Source organism: Anarhichas minor, unplaced genomic scaffold (assembly GCF_050575085.1).
Source record: "Anarhichas minor isolate MPS153535 unplaced genomic scaffold, ASM5057508v1 ptg000021l, whole genome shotgun sequence".
In the NCBI taxonomy this organism is placed as follows: Eukaryota; Metazoa; Chordata; class Actinopteri; order Perciformes; family Anarhichadidae; genus Anarhichas; species Anarhichas minor.
In genome coordinates, this window is record NW_027466467.1 from 4,752,327 (window position 1) to 4,768,451 (window position 16,125).

The 16,125-nt window shown below is 44.9% G+C and overlaps 1 protein-coding gene across 1 annotated transcript in view; it reads right to left on the bottom strand.

Annotated features, from left to right (window-relative positions):
• The window catches only part of cntn6 (contactin 6), a 35,544-nt gene extending 19,734 nt beyond the window's left edge, over positions 1–15,810 (bottom strand). The window contains exons 1-10 of the mRNA XM_076096248.1: positions 15,753–15,810; positions 12,817–12,940; positions 12,487–12,662; positions 10,881–10,976; positions 8,315–8,518; positions 7,637–7,739; positions 7,295–7,479; positions 4,800–4,942; positions 4,396–4,525; positions 3,916–4,066 (exon numbers count right to left, since the gene is read on the bottom strand). Of these exons, the coding sequence (XP_075952363.1) occupies positions 3,916–4,066; positions 4,396–4,525; positions 4,800–4,942; positions 7,295–7,479; positions 7,637–7,739; positions 8,315–8,518; positions 10,881–10,976; positions 12,487–12,662; positions 12,817–12,940; positions 15,753–15,807 (1,367 nt within the window). The 5' untranslated portion in view covers positions 15,808–15,810. The remainder of the gene's footprint in view (positions 1–3,915; positions 4,067–4,395; positions 4,526–4,799; positions 4,943–7,294; positions 7,480–7,636; positions 7,740–8,314; positions 8,519–10,880; positions 10,977–12,486; positions 12,663–12,816; positions 12,941–15,752) is intronic.
• Positions 15,811–16,125: the final 315 nt, after the last annotated feature.

Here is a 16,125-nt window from a genome sequence, read left to right on the forward strand (position 1 = left end):
GGAGATACGGTGTCATTTCTCGAGCCGTTTCAACTTTATTTTTGTATTTTTCCCCATTTATATTTTTGAATGAAGGCTTCAGAATCTATTCCAAAAGTCTATTTGCACGCCTCAGAAGATAACAATTATCTTAGCTGAAGCAGAACAGATTTGCTGTAGGGTCAGCACAGTATTGACAGCGCAGCAGCTTAAATGCACATATTAATTGGATACACAGCGGGCCACCAGGGCCCGGCGACAATAGGAGGAGGAAGAGGAAGAGGAAGAGGAAGAGGAGGAGAGCGGCACTAGAGAGAGGGCGATTTAGAACGCGATCTTTACCTGCAGCCTTATCGCTCGGCAACACGTGGAGATAGTATCAACATGCTGTAAAGCCATTTCTGAATAGTAATAGCATGGAGACATATAGAAGCATCTCACTTGATAAAAGGAAAGTGTCGGGCTGGTTCTCATGGGAGGAATAAAGTGGGAGTCTGAAAAAAAGTGTGAAAGGAATTTTGACCCCCTTGTGGTCTGGTTGTAGCAGCTCGCGGGTTACTTTTACTACATTTCCCTTTTGTTGTTACACATTCCAGCCTGGACCGCTTATTTTTGGCACCTTAGCTCTGCACAGACAAGTTGGAAAGCATGTAAACATATTCATAAACGAGGCCGATACTGCGCTCCTGTTGTGACCTTTTGGATCGAGTAAATCAAACAGGAATGCTGCGAGCAGCCAGCGCCGAAATCAAACAGATTCACATCGGGCTCCGCATTGGAATGAATATGTATTCACTGGAGGCCGCGCTGAGACCCAGAGAGCATGTCTGACACAGGGTGCTTTGCGCTGATTTATTGACAAAAATATCAAACGCTGAGTGATGGAGGCGCGCTGAGAACATGACCCGAGGGGGCAATGAGCTGCGAAACAAATAGAAACGCGAAGAACTATCTGCTTTGTGGACAAACTCGGTTTATGTAAGAATTTCTATTCTTGTTCTAAAAATGCGCTGCCTGGGTAATGCACGGGTCATTTTTCTCCCTTTCCTCCATGAGCAGCGCACGGAAGAAAAAAAACGTGATAACTAATCTATCCCGCTGGTCACATGTTGACGCAGGTCCAGCGAGCTACATAGAGTCCATGGAAGAAGAAAAAAATGGCCGAACGTATTGATCGGAGCCAGAGCCCAAAAGAAAAAAAGAAATACAGCAAGAGACGAGCTGCACACTTTGCACTTCATCTGATGCAAAACGCAGCATGCATAACCAGCATGCAAATTAAAAACCACCAAATTAGAGTCAGCATGTGCCACGGTGTTACACGAGTACATTTAACGGCACTCTGATCAGATCGTCGCGGCGCTCTCTCTCATTTTCTGCAGTCTGCTCCTTGATAGATTGGCTGTCAAAACACTGTACCGACGTTGTTGGTGTGATCTGAAATTGGGACGTGTAATTGGAGATCAGTTGCTGGGTACATCAGATGGTGGCTTTCATAAAAGAGCGGACAACTCTTGCAAAGCACAGGAGCGTTTCAGGTGAGGTAATCATAATGAACTGGGTAAAAGCCTCTTTTTAATATCCAATCAAAGCCAAATCATTATTGCATGTTTCTGATTCACTCACATTGATGCATCGGAATGAATGAGCATGAACCGTGTTACCCCCCCCCAAAGAAAGTGATTATGGTCCACTCTGCTCTGGACTTCTGCCATCAAATTTCAATGGGCTACTCAGGTTGATCTCTCTGTATTCACAGAGGACTCTGGTGTTGATATATTCCTACCAAAGACTCATCAGAAGTGTTTGCACGAAAGAAAGAACTTCAGTGAGTTAACCTGCACCCCTGGATACAGCTGTTTAAGGCAAAGACTTCTTCCATTTGAAACTTTTTCACACTGAAAGTTTTCAGTAGGAACTTCCTTCTCGACTCAATTTTGAGAGAAAACCCGTCTGGAGTTTGATTGCCAAAAGACTAGTACTACCAGGCCGCTGTTTTCAGCGTTCAAACGTTCGTTTAGTCTTTTCTGCTGGAGTGACTCCTGCTGGGTGGTCAGGGTGCCTGCATTGAGGAGGTGGGGGAAGGCATGGGGTGTATTAGGCCCCACCAGCTGAGCTCCTCACAGGTGTGCATCAGTGGAGTTAGCGTTGACGAGGACCACTATAGACGGGAATCGACCGTTTGTGAAGACCCACCACCTTTCAAGCGTTCCATTCCCTCATCCCTCACGCGTGCAGTTTACATTGATAACAGCGGCAGATTTACCATCAAAACTAAAAGCTTCTTTAATATGAACTTGATGGCTACTTACATGATATCATGCTAAAAGACTGAAGCTAAAGCTGCATGTTCTACGCAAAAAGTCAGCAGCCTCACACGCTGAAGAGCCATGTAGAGGACATTATGGAGATAAAGAAACGGGAGTGTTCTTGTATTGCAGTGTAAAGCTAATTGTCCCCGTATTGTAATAAGGAAATTAAAAGCAGAATACTGTTTGTTTGCTTAGAGTACACACTTGTTCACATTTTTTTCCAAGTATCTGTTTAGATTTTTTTTTTTGTCTGGAAGAGAACCTCTGCTCTTCGACTAAATGCTCACAGCTGTCTGACGCGACCCGTTTTAGAATTAAGGCTGGTGATTTTGCACGTGCACATTTCACACAGCGTATTCACAGCCCTGTCCTATTAATATATGCTAATCGCTGGTGATCAACATGAGCATTCCAGATATCAAACTGCATTCATTCGCACGCACATGATGCTTTTGCTTGGAGGCTATTTTAATGTAGTGCCAGAACTTACAGTCATTTTTTTAAACTTAGGACACAATGAAACTTTCTGTTAAACTTATATGAAAGAAAGAAAAATCACTTCCCAGCAAGGCTCTTGGAGAAAAAATTGCTGCTATTAAGTTAATTATACGGTTTGAGACTGACAAGGCCTTCGGATGGTGATTTACAGAAGAGACAAGCTTTCAACTGCAGTGTGTCTGACGTGCGGGCGTACTGGACCATGTTTTACAAAGGGAAAACACCAGGACACGGACCTTTCTTCCCTCACAAACTAACCTAAGTGCTTAAACGATTACATTAACAGTGGGAGTGTTTCCGTCTAAGAGGGTCAGAACTTCAGTCCCGCAGTGCTACAAGTGAATTCATGTTGGAAAGCGATTTTCACCGATTTACTTACTTCTGGTTTGAGTCTCTTTACTTGTCGGACCTTTCTAGCAGCCCCCGAGCCCAGCCCCTTGCTTTTCTGAACCTACATCACATCCCCCACCCCCCTTAAATCTTTCACTGAAACATTTAACGAAAGCAGCTCTCACACTGCGTGCGCTGTGCTCCTTCTTATTGTGTGTATTAGTCTATTGCAACAACAAACCGTTTCTTTTAGCTCGTAGGTGCTGCCTCAGACCTTTAAATCATGACACGGTGTGGCCTGTCATGTAGCCCGCGGTGGAGTTTTGCTCAAGGATGCAATGAGTTCTTCTTCTCTGTGTTTTTTTTTTTCCACACAGAGAGCATCCCTTCAGGGTCTCGGTTCTACATCCAGCACTTTGACTGCCTTGAAGAGCTCTGAAGCCGTGGGACACTTTGAAGTTTCAAAAAAAATAATTTCAAATTGCACTCTTTATCTTGTGCCTCTCAGAAAAACTGATGGAGTAGGAGGTCATGGCCTCGTTCTTAGAAAAAAAAAGGGCTTCAGACAAAACTACTACTGTCAACAGAAAACCAACATATTTTTCTATGTGAGGAATAAGGTCTATCTCTGTCTCGGACCGAACAAGGCTGCGTTCTGCATCGCTGACCTCCCCCTGAGTCCCCTTGAGCAGAGGCATAAATTACAATGAGCGCTAGAGATGAAAATGACCACGTGAGCAAACCCTTTAACAGATGCCATGAGGAAGCATGAGCAGCGGTGCATACGATACCCTACCTCTCTCTGTCCTTCAGGAGTTCGCCCCCTCTCCACCAGGAGACGGTGGCCCTCGGGGAGGCGTGGGGGCGGCACTCCAAGACCACCTCGCCCCCCCTCTGGATCACGGTGGACTTCTTCACGGGCCGCCGGGTGAAGTCCGGCGGTGAGGCTGAGGAGCAAACCGGCGTTAAGGTCCATTTGTTTCGCTTTGCGGAGGGCGCAACAGCCGCGCATCAGCAGAAATGTCAAGTGCATCACAAGCAATTACAGCTATTTTATTTGGGCGCCACACTGGCTTACTGTATGAGAGAATTATGGAAATGAAAGAGAGGGGGGGGGCTATGGCTCAGCGGGGAGCTGCTTCTGCCTCTTATCATTTATTTATTTCAGATAGGAAGCACTTTCATTGCCCTGACAACACAATGCACATGCAGTGTATCTCTGCCTTGCCTCTGGTTCAATTCGTTGTAAATAATACAGGGCGAGCAAACTGCTTACCTACAACCTTGAGCTCAGCGCTGGCATACACGGCTCCGTGTTCACTCTCTGCCACGCACTGATACATCCCAGAGTCCAACAGACTGATCCTGGAAATGGTCATTCGACCCGCTTCCACGTGGATCCTGCCCTGCAAATCAGGCCAGCTGATTAATGTTTGCCGACATCTTTCACTGATTTATGTCCATTTCATTTTTGCGAGACGAGTGCAAGCTTCTGGATCGTCCTTTGCCTTCGAGGTTTTTAGCTAAGCCCGAGTAAGATTTGTTTCTGAATTACCTCTAAAGGAGTATTATTTTGAGAGAATTGATTTTTGTTTGTGTGTGTGTGTGTGTGTAACATCACAATGAGGTTCTCACATTTTCTAACAAATGCAAACCTCAGCTTGACTTGTGGTGTCTTACCTCTGCTGTTAGCAGCTGACCGTTCTTCAGCCATTTGTACGTGGGCCTCGGTTTACCCATGGCTTTACATTCCCACTGCAGATTAGCATCGATGGCCATGTGAGCATCTTTCAGTGTCTGGACCCAGTGCAGATGTTCAGCATCTGTGGGAAATGCCACAATTAAATTGCAGAGGGAACAGATGAGTATAATGATCATTATAATGGTATATTAATGCACTGTGCAGCTAAATAACTGGATGATTGCATTATTTTTTCCCCCAAAAGGGCTGCATGAACAGTGTGGAGCAGCTTTTTTTCAAACATTCAGAGCTTGTTTGCTCTAAATGTGGAGTAAATTGCTGTCTTATTTTGACTGCTGGAGTGGTTTTTGGGTCTGATTTACAAATCTGAAACACGGCGTATTTGCACTACGTGTTTCATCCAATTTGCTCTCGCAATCTGCGTGTATTTAGCTCCTGCTTTCACTGGGGCAGCAGCTCATCACGCAGTCAGTGCACGGGACTGGCCTGCAGGCGCATTGTGCAGTAGGTGCAGTTCATGGATCACCGAGAGTGAAAATGTATTATGCTGCAAATACTATAATAAAATAAAGCAACAGGATGTTAGGATGTCATCTATTTGTGTTGCAGTTCAACTCCACCAGAGAAAAAACTAATTCTGTTACTCATTAAATTGAAAAATTCAGCCTCGGTGCGATATTAAAGCAACATTGTCAATAAACAAAAAAAGACAACAGAAAATATAGCTCATATAAAAATACAGTTGACACAACACTTCTTGAGCTCACTTCTTGTCTGCTTCTGCGAGTTTCTCTGTCCCACCACGACCTCATTTTTTCAATACTCTATTTACTTCAGTTTATTACCCTTCAGAAGTGCCTGATTTCCCAATCCAAAACCCCAATGCACAATCAACTTAACAAGTAACTCCCTCTGCCCGTTGCATGACCGGACCTTGAATGCAGAGACTAGACATGAAGAGTCCCGAACAATGTGGGCTCTAAATGTGTAAATAAAGGCACAGGGCACAAAGTTTAGTCAGATTCAGTGAGGCAATCTCAGAACCCACCGGCTAACGGTGTGACGAAGGTTCAGCCTCTGGGGGGGTTTCTGGGCCAAGGCTCCCTCTGCCGTGTGTTTATAGTCCAATAAGCAACTTGAGAGCACAGAATGGTGTTGGAGTTGAGAGATAATGTCTACATGCAGATATTTGTTCATAGAGATGAATAAAAAGCTGAAACGTCATCAGACGATAGCCGATGGGTTCCAAGGTTGCATTTCGGGACAACGCGTTCCGCCTTTTCTTCCTCTCCACACAGAACTGCGCAAACGTGACATGTATGTAATATTGCTAGTATTGTAATGATTGCCTATGTAATATACCTTATTTTGAATAAAACGAACACATTGGAATTGTAGTAATTATTTTTCTATCGACGCCCAGGAAGAGGAGCCGTTGCCCCGGTAACAGCTGGTGGGGATCCAAATAAATACACCGAAAATCAATCTTGGTATAATGACGGACTGAGAGAGAAACTTCGACAGCCACGTCGAATCAATAATCACGTTCGCATAATATATCATGGTGAGATTCGGGGGATGAGGCTTTAATCTCCAGCGGGCTGGACTTTTGTAACGGCCTCTTCTCACAGAACCGTTCAGCTCCTTCAGAACCACCGAGTCCTGACAGAAGAGAAAACACGAGTCGTGAAACAGAGTTTGAATCACTGTTGCTCGTCTATAGATCGCTCACTTGTTTAGGACCTCCACACATCTCCTGTGAATCCCAGTGAAACGTGGAGAAGCAGCATTTAGTGACTTTGCACCACAGAAGTGGAACAAAAGATTTGGTCCGACTTTAAATACTTCTTTTGAATCCATCTTTTTATGTTCTCCTCTGCCTCCGACTGAACCTTCGGCCTTAATTATTTTTTTAACCTTGCATTTCTTGATCTTTTGATTTTTTTTTTTACATTTTTCTGATTGGATTTCTATCTTTTTAATTTGTTGGTTCATGTCGTGGCTTATCTCTTTTTGAATGGATTAATTAAAGCACCTTGAATTGCATTTGTGCGTGAAATGTGCGACACAAATAAACTGGCCCTGGCGCGCCTCACTTTGTGTCAACAGCCGCTCTCGTCAAAAACTAGACGCCTTAGAATCAAAACAGCTGGTATGCAAATTATATGTTAAACCAAAAATGTACAGACGGATATAATATCGATCTGTTTCCAGCTCCTCATTAACGCGTTCAGCCGACGGGACCAGCGGAGACTCTCACTGATCCGTCTGCCTATAGAAGACAGTCAGGACTCATTCCAAGGCTTGCGGTTTGACAGCCGGTAGATTCTATCCCGACGTATGAGTAATCTCATTTCCTACCTCAAGCCGCTGGTTAAAAGAAATGTACAGGACGGAGAAAAAAAAGACAAAAAATAAAATATTAGCAGTGATCTCCTTGAAACAAGCAAGCAAAGGTATACACGGCTCTTACTGTGGAATATGAGTTGGCCTTTGGCAACATTTCGTCCTCTGGTGTTCGCGGCCACACACTCGTACACACCGGCGTCCTCCGGGCGAAAGTATGGGATTTCCAGAACCCCGCTAGAGTGGTTGATTTTAATCTTGCCAGGGAGTGGGTTTCCATCCGCTCTTCTCCAAGAGATGGAAGGCACGGGGCTGCAGAGGGCACACACACAGAAAAGGTCACGCTGGCCACATGCTTCCTGCTCACACTGACCAGAAGGCCCAGGTGTCTGCTGAAGTAAAGGATGTCTGGACACTTAATGAATTTGACAATGCAATGTGAGCGTGGTTCCGTGTTTCCGACACTTACTTTCCCAAGGCGAAGCATTCCAGCTTCACCGATGATCCTTTAGAGACTCGGAGGGTGTCGGGAAACTGAACCTCAATCTTTGGCTCGTATTCACCCATCACTGCTGCGTGAAGGATAAAGGAGGATCACATCAGTCCAAACACAAAAAAACACGGACATGCAGTTCCCTGTAATTCATATTGGATGTAAGAGCCGTGGCGCGGATGACACTGGCAGGGGAGCGAGGCGCGCGTGTCGTCGCCGTACACACCAACGTGTGGCTCAGCCGATGGATGAGTTTGGATTACATATCTTTCTTCAGCTCGAATCTGAAGTGGTACACATAAACGGTCCTGATGGGGGTTTAGTATGTGTGGCAAGCTCCTCACTGTGTGTGTGTGTGTGTGCCTGCATGCATTTTTGTCAGCGCAGACTACATTTCTGGTTATGTAAATAGGTGCCTTCATGCAGATAGACGGGGCTTCCTGGAATATACACAACCCCTGTACAGTTCAGAGGCTTTGGGATGGTGCGGAAAAACAAAAGCAAAAACAGCGTCACGCTCAAGACAAGCGATTTATCTCCCCGGCTTGCCCCCCCTCCCCCCCCTCCATCCCCACCCACCCCCGTCCGACAGCGCGCGCCAGTTCAGTGCCCAAGATAACCAGGAGGCAGCAGAGGCGAACTGAGGGTGCTTACCGTCTCTCCGCACCACCACGGGGGTTGGAGAGCTGAACACTGTGGTGTTGGTCATCATGTTTCTCACCGCACACGTGTAGTTCCCCACGTCCGAGGCTTCAACTTTGGCGATGTACAAGTTGCCCGTCCTCTGAGAGATAAAACGGCGGACGTCCTGTTGCAGGAAGCTCCGCTGGCCGTTGAAAACCCATGAATATTTGATCTCTGAAAAAGACAAAAGGTGAATAGAGGAACAGATACACCTTCCTGTGACATTCCTAAAATGACATTAGAACCTGCATGGGAAGGGATCTCTTCACAAATAAATTATGAGATATTTTATTTCTCGGCCAAAAACATAGATATAAGATGACATCACAGAATAAGGCTGGGGATGTTTAGTCTACATATGAAAATACTCCACAATAACTGTACTAGCTACTTATGTTTGAATAACATTTGAAAAAGAAATTGCAGTGCTCAGCTGTTTTTGAAAATGACTTTGTTTTCATAGAAATAAAGGATATGTTTGTGACCTATTTTTAAGACAGGAAGTATGAATTTGCTTGGGACGGAGTCTGGAAGTCGAAAAGCACTGAGAGATGGATCGAGGTTGAGTTCAGCCAGACTGTGTGAAACAATGCAGCCCCCTCATCCTTTTGAATTGGACCGCTGTGTTAAGGTGTGGACACGCAGGGGTACATCCATGGTGGATTCCTTTTTTGATGTGAACAATGTAATTCTGCTGTTTATATCACAGGAGAAGAAATGATGTTATTCAGTTTTTTGTTGTTGTATTATAAACAGCTTTGTAGTGTTTTGGCTTTTATCGTATCCGCATTTAAACTCATGGAGCTATTAATCAAGCCAGCGTTCCTGGATTGCATTTCATTGTCTCACTGGTACCTGAAACAACACGCCCCCACCAAATCCACCCCTTGTGTTGTTGTTTTTGTTTTTCACCACGGGGCTGTTTTTTGGTCTGAATACCCAGTTTAACCGTTTAATCTGCTTTGGTCTTTGCATATGATTTTTCAACAACAACAAAAAACATAGACTAACTGGTTTGGTGTCACAGTAAATTCAAGCAAATATGGAATTGGTCACAAGGTCACATGTTTGCTGTATTACTTTGTCGCATTCTGTATTAAAGATTTTGCAGGCAGTATGTATTTTTGCCGATCTCCAACTCTTGTCACACAGATTAAAGAGGAGGATTCATGTCAAAATAAAGAATGGAAAGGAGTGATGAGAAGGCCAATGTAGCAGTGTAAAACACACACACACACACACACACACACAGCAAGAGAAAGAGAGAGGGGCAGAGATGTCTGCAGGGGCCCGCAGAGTGAACTTGGCTATTAGCCCAGCCCTCCTGTATCAGACACATGGCATTCTGCTGTCAGCCCTTTTGACTGGGCAGACGGTAAGAAGTCCCACTCGCTTCCTTGAGGGAAAACAGTGAATTAAAATCATTACGGGGGAAAGTCAGGGGCAGAAACTGACGGACCTTTCATGATTAGGAACTATCAGAGACTGGGTCTGTTTAAGAGCTAGCAGTCTCACAGCAACAGAGGACTTGCAGGCACATAATCTCATGTCCTCTCTGCACGGCTCCTTTTTAGACCACTTACCTATTGATTGCCCAGAGACGCTTTGCATGATCCCTCTTTTACCAAGGTGCATCACTGTGTGCTCCTCGAGTGGCGCAATCAACAAGCATTAAAGAAGCTTTTGACATAATGTGGCAGCAAACCCCCCCCCCCCCCTCCCAAAAAAAACACAATTTTTCAATTTTAAAACACCTCAAGCTAGCATTATCGTGTAGCGCAAATCCCATCACATGTGTGACAATGCTGTGTTTAAGAGGCAAAATGAAGAGATGGAGGCTTTGGAAAGAGGGAGGAGAGTGGAGGCTGGAGGGCAAATTGTTAAAGTGTGGATTCCCGCGTGGCCGTAGGATTCAGCTGGCAACAGAGAGCGGAGAAAAGGCTGCAACGCTAGCGTGAAATTGTGCTGGTGGGCACCGGATGGCTGCAGGAGTGCGGACCACTTTGAGGGTCTGCTAATCAGCAGCGCACAGACATGTGAGCCGACTCGCAGCTGTGCCACGAGGATAAACGCTTCCCCGGCCACAGCAGCTACCGGCAGACTTTATTACCCGCAGATAACCTGCTCACATATGAGAAAAAAAAACTAAAAAGACAGTTGGGGGGAAGTGGAGCGCTGAAGACTCTATAGATGACAGCGTGGTCACAGATCATATGGGCTAGAAAAGTGAGCTCAAGGTTAAGAAGTACCAGGCTATGAACTATAGATGTGAAGGCAGGGGTCCGGGCAGGTAGAGCGGTGGCTGAGCATGAAAAAGAAGGGAAAAGTCTGACAGATAAGGAGAAAACAGTGTGTCAGAGTTGGAGAGCAAGAGCAGCAAAAAGAGAAGGTGGGAAGGTATAACAAAGAAAAAACAAAAGAGACACGGCAGTGTTACAGGGAGATAATAAGCAGCCGAGTGAGGAACAATAAAGACTGCTGAGGCAAGCAGGAGTGCGAGACCGCGGCAGACAATGCAGAAGAGTTAGCGCTGTACCTCCGTAATGGGGTGGGGGGCCGCAGAGCAGAACCACGGCTTGACCCTCTCTCACCGACACCGTGTTCCTTGACTTCCTGCTGAAGTTCTGCAGAACTGTTGAATATGAAATGAGAAAAAAAATAAATAAATAGACAACCTTTCAGTGTTTGACAGCTGGAATGACTTTAGAAAAAGGTGACGACGAGGAAAAGGGCATTTCAGTCTGCAGAATTACTTCCCCGTCTGTTCGCGTTGCTTACAAGTCAGACCCGGGAGTCGCTCGTTAATATCGCAGCACGAGCCGGAGATCTGGTCGAGGGTGCACCAAAGTGCCCCTCGCCAATCGAGCTTGAGAGATTACTTTCGCCTTTAATTAAATGCTGCCGTGCGGCGTGAGAGAATAAACAGCGGGGAAGACATATCAATCTCAAAGTCTTATAAATACCAGACGAGTCCCAGGAGGGATCCTTCAAATATCAGCAGTGGTCAAATCAGAACTCGACTGATAAAAGAATTAAGACATGGCGGCTCTCATTCCTTCAGACCAGTGCAATTGACATTCAATCCGAGATGGCGCTCTGTGATACGAGGGCGGGATCGGAGAGAATAAACTATTGACAATAAGACAATTATGACATGTGACAATCAAAACTACTTTTGTACCCTTTAAACACAGAGCCCCTCCCCACGCCCGTCGTGACGCAGTGGCAATTTGGGATCCCTGAAGAGAGTTCTCCTCAGAGGGAGCTTTTTGTTGTTGTGTGGATGTGCAGCGTTTTAAATATGAATACGGTAGAACAAATATACTTTGTGGACGTGTCACCGAGATACCAAACCAGCACAGTCAAGGAATAACCTCAGTGTGCCAGTCTGTTACCACTGTTACTACTAAAATCTGATATTAAACAAACAAAAAAAACAATGATACAATAAAAAGCCAACACTATAAATGTATAACCCAGTTAGAAGGCAAATAAGGTTCATGTCTAGCATCTTAGCATGCTAATACTACTATGTTTTCCCGTTAGGAGTGTATCGTTAGCATGTTAATGTGGACTGTTCGACCGAAATACTTACCCAGACATATTTAGGGTATCCTGTCATGAAATATGTGATAAGTGGAAAATGTTTCTGTTGTAAATGTTAGCATGAGCCGGCGGCTTGCAGCTCACGGTGATAACGGCGCTAACGATCCAAACCAAGGTAAAAGTGCTGACAGAGCGTACAGTGTTAACCTGGAGGGGTGGACCGGAGGCTGGATGCCACACTTCGGCAGCGATGCCATCGGTCGGGATGACGCTATCAGCTGTGGGGCAGTCACTCACATGCACCAACATGCACTAAAGACACACACGGCCTGCACAGCTATGTCAACAAAGGAAGGAGAAACTCAGATAACAACACACACAGAGGGAGAGCGACTACATCCTCTGCTCGGGTAGACTTTACTGCACTCTATCTTTACGTAGCAAACAGCTGTTTGCTCCTGTGGATCCCGTATATCGCACCTTCAATATTGTCATTCTATTAAGTCGTGCACAATTTCACAAATTAAAAAGGGAAGAAAAGCGAGGTTTCATGTCAGTAACATGTACAGGAAATACAAAAATCAGACTCTACTCACAAGCAAACTGGACCTTCGCTTCCCTGCTGACAACGGTCCCAAAAGTGTTGGTGGCGATGCACTGATACACTCCTCCATGATCGATGACATGGGGATTATTGATCAACAGGTTCCCCTCCACAAGGCTGTAGTTAGGATCTGACTGTGTGTTTATTTCACTCCCATCCATTATCCACCTGTAGAGAAATACCAAAAGAGGTTTCCTAGGTCTGCTAATAGTGTGATTCCTCGTCATCTTTGGGAAAATAAATCCATACAGTTACACAGCCTGGTATCATAAACACTGTAGTGTCACGTATTAGACAGTCAAAGGGCGGTAAAAACACTTACCTATAATGCGGAGGTGGGTTTCCCTTTGCTTTGCAATTAATAAACACCTGCTTATCATCAGCGCTGAGGGGGAAAATACTGTCACTAGGCTCCTGGGTGAAGACAGGACCATGGCGCGTATTATCTGTGGGGGAAAAAAAGCGCATTAGCCGTACAACAATACAGTACTCAGCATGTGACACTGAATTAATGCAAAAATAATTCACTCGGTACTCAAAAAACTGTCTTTAAACTCTACAACCAAATAATTAGCTGCCAACATGGCTCTTCTGCATTTCATAAACCCTCTTGTGCACATGTCACGAGGCAGATAATGCACTGTGATGAGAGAGCAATTAAGTAGGGATAAGCCTGTCCTATACTGGCTAAATGGCACACTTCAACACGCGACCGTGACGTTCGTTATGATCGTTCACAATCAGGAAACTTATTCAGAGAAGTCATTTGATCAGTGTAAACACAGTGCTGTTGCAGGACAAGGCAAATAGAAGCAACTTTGACTCATTGATTCATTTTGAACCCAATGAATTAGTATTGCTAAGCCTTTATACATGTACCATTCTCGCACAATACATTTTCAGTCTAGTTTAATACTACTTAGTATTTGAAAAAAACAAAAAAAAGTGTTCCTGTCTTCTCATTTCTAGCTGTTTAGCTTTCTAACTGTTGCTAGCAGACTATATCAGCTGCAGCTACATAGCTAATTAAACATTTCCCGTCATCGGAATAGTACTCAGTAAATTATCTGCTCCCTTCTTGGGTTAGGTTAAAACTCTAGTTAGCCAGAAATGCTAACCGTTGCAGCTAATGTCAGAGCAGATAAACACACTTTTAATCAACTCTTGACACTTCTGCTCGTGTGTTTTTACTTTTTGAGAGACATAGAGAGATAAAAGGTCACCGCTCTCCTAGTCTGACTCACCAGTTGTGGACTGTGGCTATATAAGCGGCTGTGTATCTCACGCAAATGTCACTTACTTCTGGTGTTAAGTGTTACTAAAAGGTGCTTTAAGTGGGAGCGACAGCCGGCACTCTTTATTCAAACTCACACTTTGAATCCGGCTCACTGTGTGAACTTAAACGTACATGCACAGAACCAAAACACAGACAGAACCGCTGTAACACATGCCAAGAGTAATTAGAAACATTGTCAAGTAACCCAGCTGGCTAATTGAGTTACGCTTTATTCCATTATGACCGCAATGCAAGGAGGATAACTTGGTTAAGGTGTTTACATGGGAGCTGCAATATCTTATTCTGGATGTAATCTGATCATTGGAGAGCCTGTGAAGCTGTTGAATGTATGCATGTTGTTTGTGGGTCTGCTCGGTCGAGCTTGTTGTCTTGGTAAGTTTCATCCAAGCGATCAATACACAGGAGTAATTAACCAATGTAGCACTAATTACTCCCATGAAATCTAACATTTCTTCAATGGACACGCACTCACACACTGGTGTCCACCCCCCCTCTCCCGCCCCCTTTCCTCTGAGCCCCTCGCCGGCGTTGCTCCTGCAAAAAATGGTTCATTTGTCTTTCGCCGCACTTCTTTTTGTCTCTAACCTTGACGAGGACAAAGAGTGCTCCCTCCCGTATCATCATCGCTATCATCATCATCCTAATGAGAGTGGGAGTCTTTGCTTCAGGTAAGGGCCCCGTTTCCCCCGGCCTCTGAGGGAAGCGCTTCATTTCTCTATTATTTTTTTACCCTGGTTGCGATGTCCTTTAAATTAAACAAATTAATGAGCCTTAAATAGCCGGGCTATTTCACCAGGGAAATGATCGGGTGGATCTGTGTGTATGCTCGAGAACAGGCCTGCCCTGTAAACACACTGACTGCACTGACCGCTAGCATACACACAAACACACACACACACACGCGTACAAATTAACACTTAATTAGTTTTCATGGGAGTGCATGCAAATTTGAGCTCACTGGCGGGTATGTATGTGGTGAGGCGCATGCTGCTATTTGCATATCCCTTCACTCTTCTCTCTTGTGTGTGCAGGCTGCATAGATATACCGCAGTGAAACTGCTGACTTGAGACGAGATGCTGAATCAATGGAAACGGCAGCATAAATAACAAGACAACAAACCCCACTCCATGAGCTGTATACATTTAAATGTATTTTTCTGAAGAATAAACGGTTGGCTTAAGATCAGCATACACAGCGTATCCATCATATGTCGACATTAAATCTCACTCGGCCGTCTGGGCTGCACGGGTTACTGTATCCAGACGTTAAGTGAGCGCTCTTGGAGAGATTTGAACTCCTCAGCTGTAGCTCACACAGGTATTAGACGAGCGCCTCGGCACACGGCGGAATCTATGTTGCTGAGAACGGTGTACGGAATACATTAGCGCTGAAGAAAAGGGCCTGTGTTGGATTTTTTTTTATAGTGCTTACCACATTTCACGTAAGTGGCAGCAGTTGGACATAAAGCGGGGAAATTGCATAATAAAACTGGGGGGCACAGGAAAAAAAAAAAAGACCAGAGAGAGTGTGAGCTCTCGTACGGTCGCTCTTCAAATGTAAATCCGACAGTGAGTCACATTTATCAGAGAGGGATCTAAAGAGAACATGTTCAACTGTGGCTGCCGTTAAAGATTAAGAAACAAATGTAACTATAACAGTCAATCTTTAGAATGGCACAAGGCAGTTTCACTTAATCCTGAGACGACTTCGTCCCTCCATTGAAAACTACACCACTAAATTCAAACCTCTGCCATGTTTTTGCCATGTTTGCACATTTTTATAAAAACTTTCCCCGTCTACAAAAGCTAAACGCCTTCTGAGACTACCGCTCCCTTTCAAATGAAATGAACCTGCATGGGAACAAGGCGAACCCTCCCTGTAGGGAGATGTATGCATATCAGGTGTGTGTGTGTGTTTGTGTGTGTGTGTCGTGTGAAGGCGGCTCTACTTGGCGTCTCACCAGCCAGGCACTCTTTGAGTGACAGAAGGATTAGCAGTTCCCATGGCAACAGCATCTTCAATTTCCAAGGTCAAAGATTCTCCTTCTTCCCATCCAGTCCAGGAGAGCAGAGGATATTTCCCGGGCAGACGCTGCTCTGCTTGGCTCTGGAAGGAAAAAAAAAAAAAGGAGGGCACACGAGCGTGAGGAGATGCCATCTACAACAAGACTTCTTGAAAAGAAAAGAAAAAAAAAAGAAAACAAGCTGGAACTCGTGGAAATCGTTGAGCCATTAATAATTCATTCAACCAAATAAGCCGAGCCAAGATCCCGTGCCGAAGGGCCAGCTAGCAGCTGATACCAAGGAGCTGATGTTTAGTGTACACACACCGCT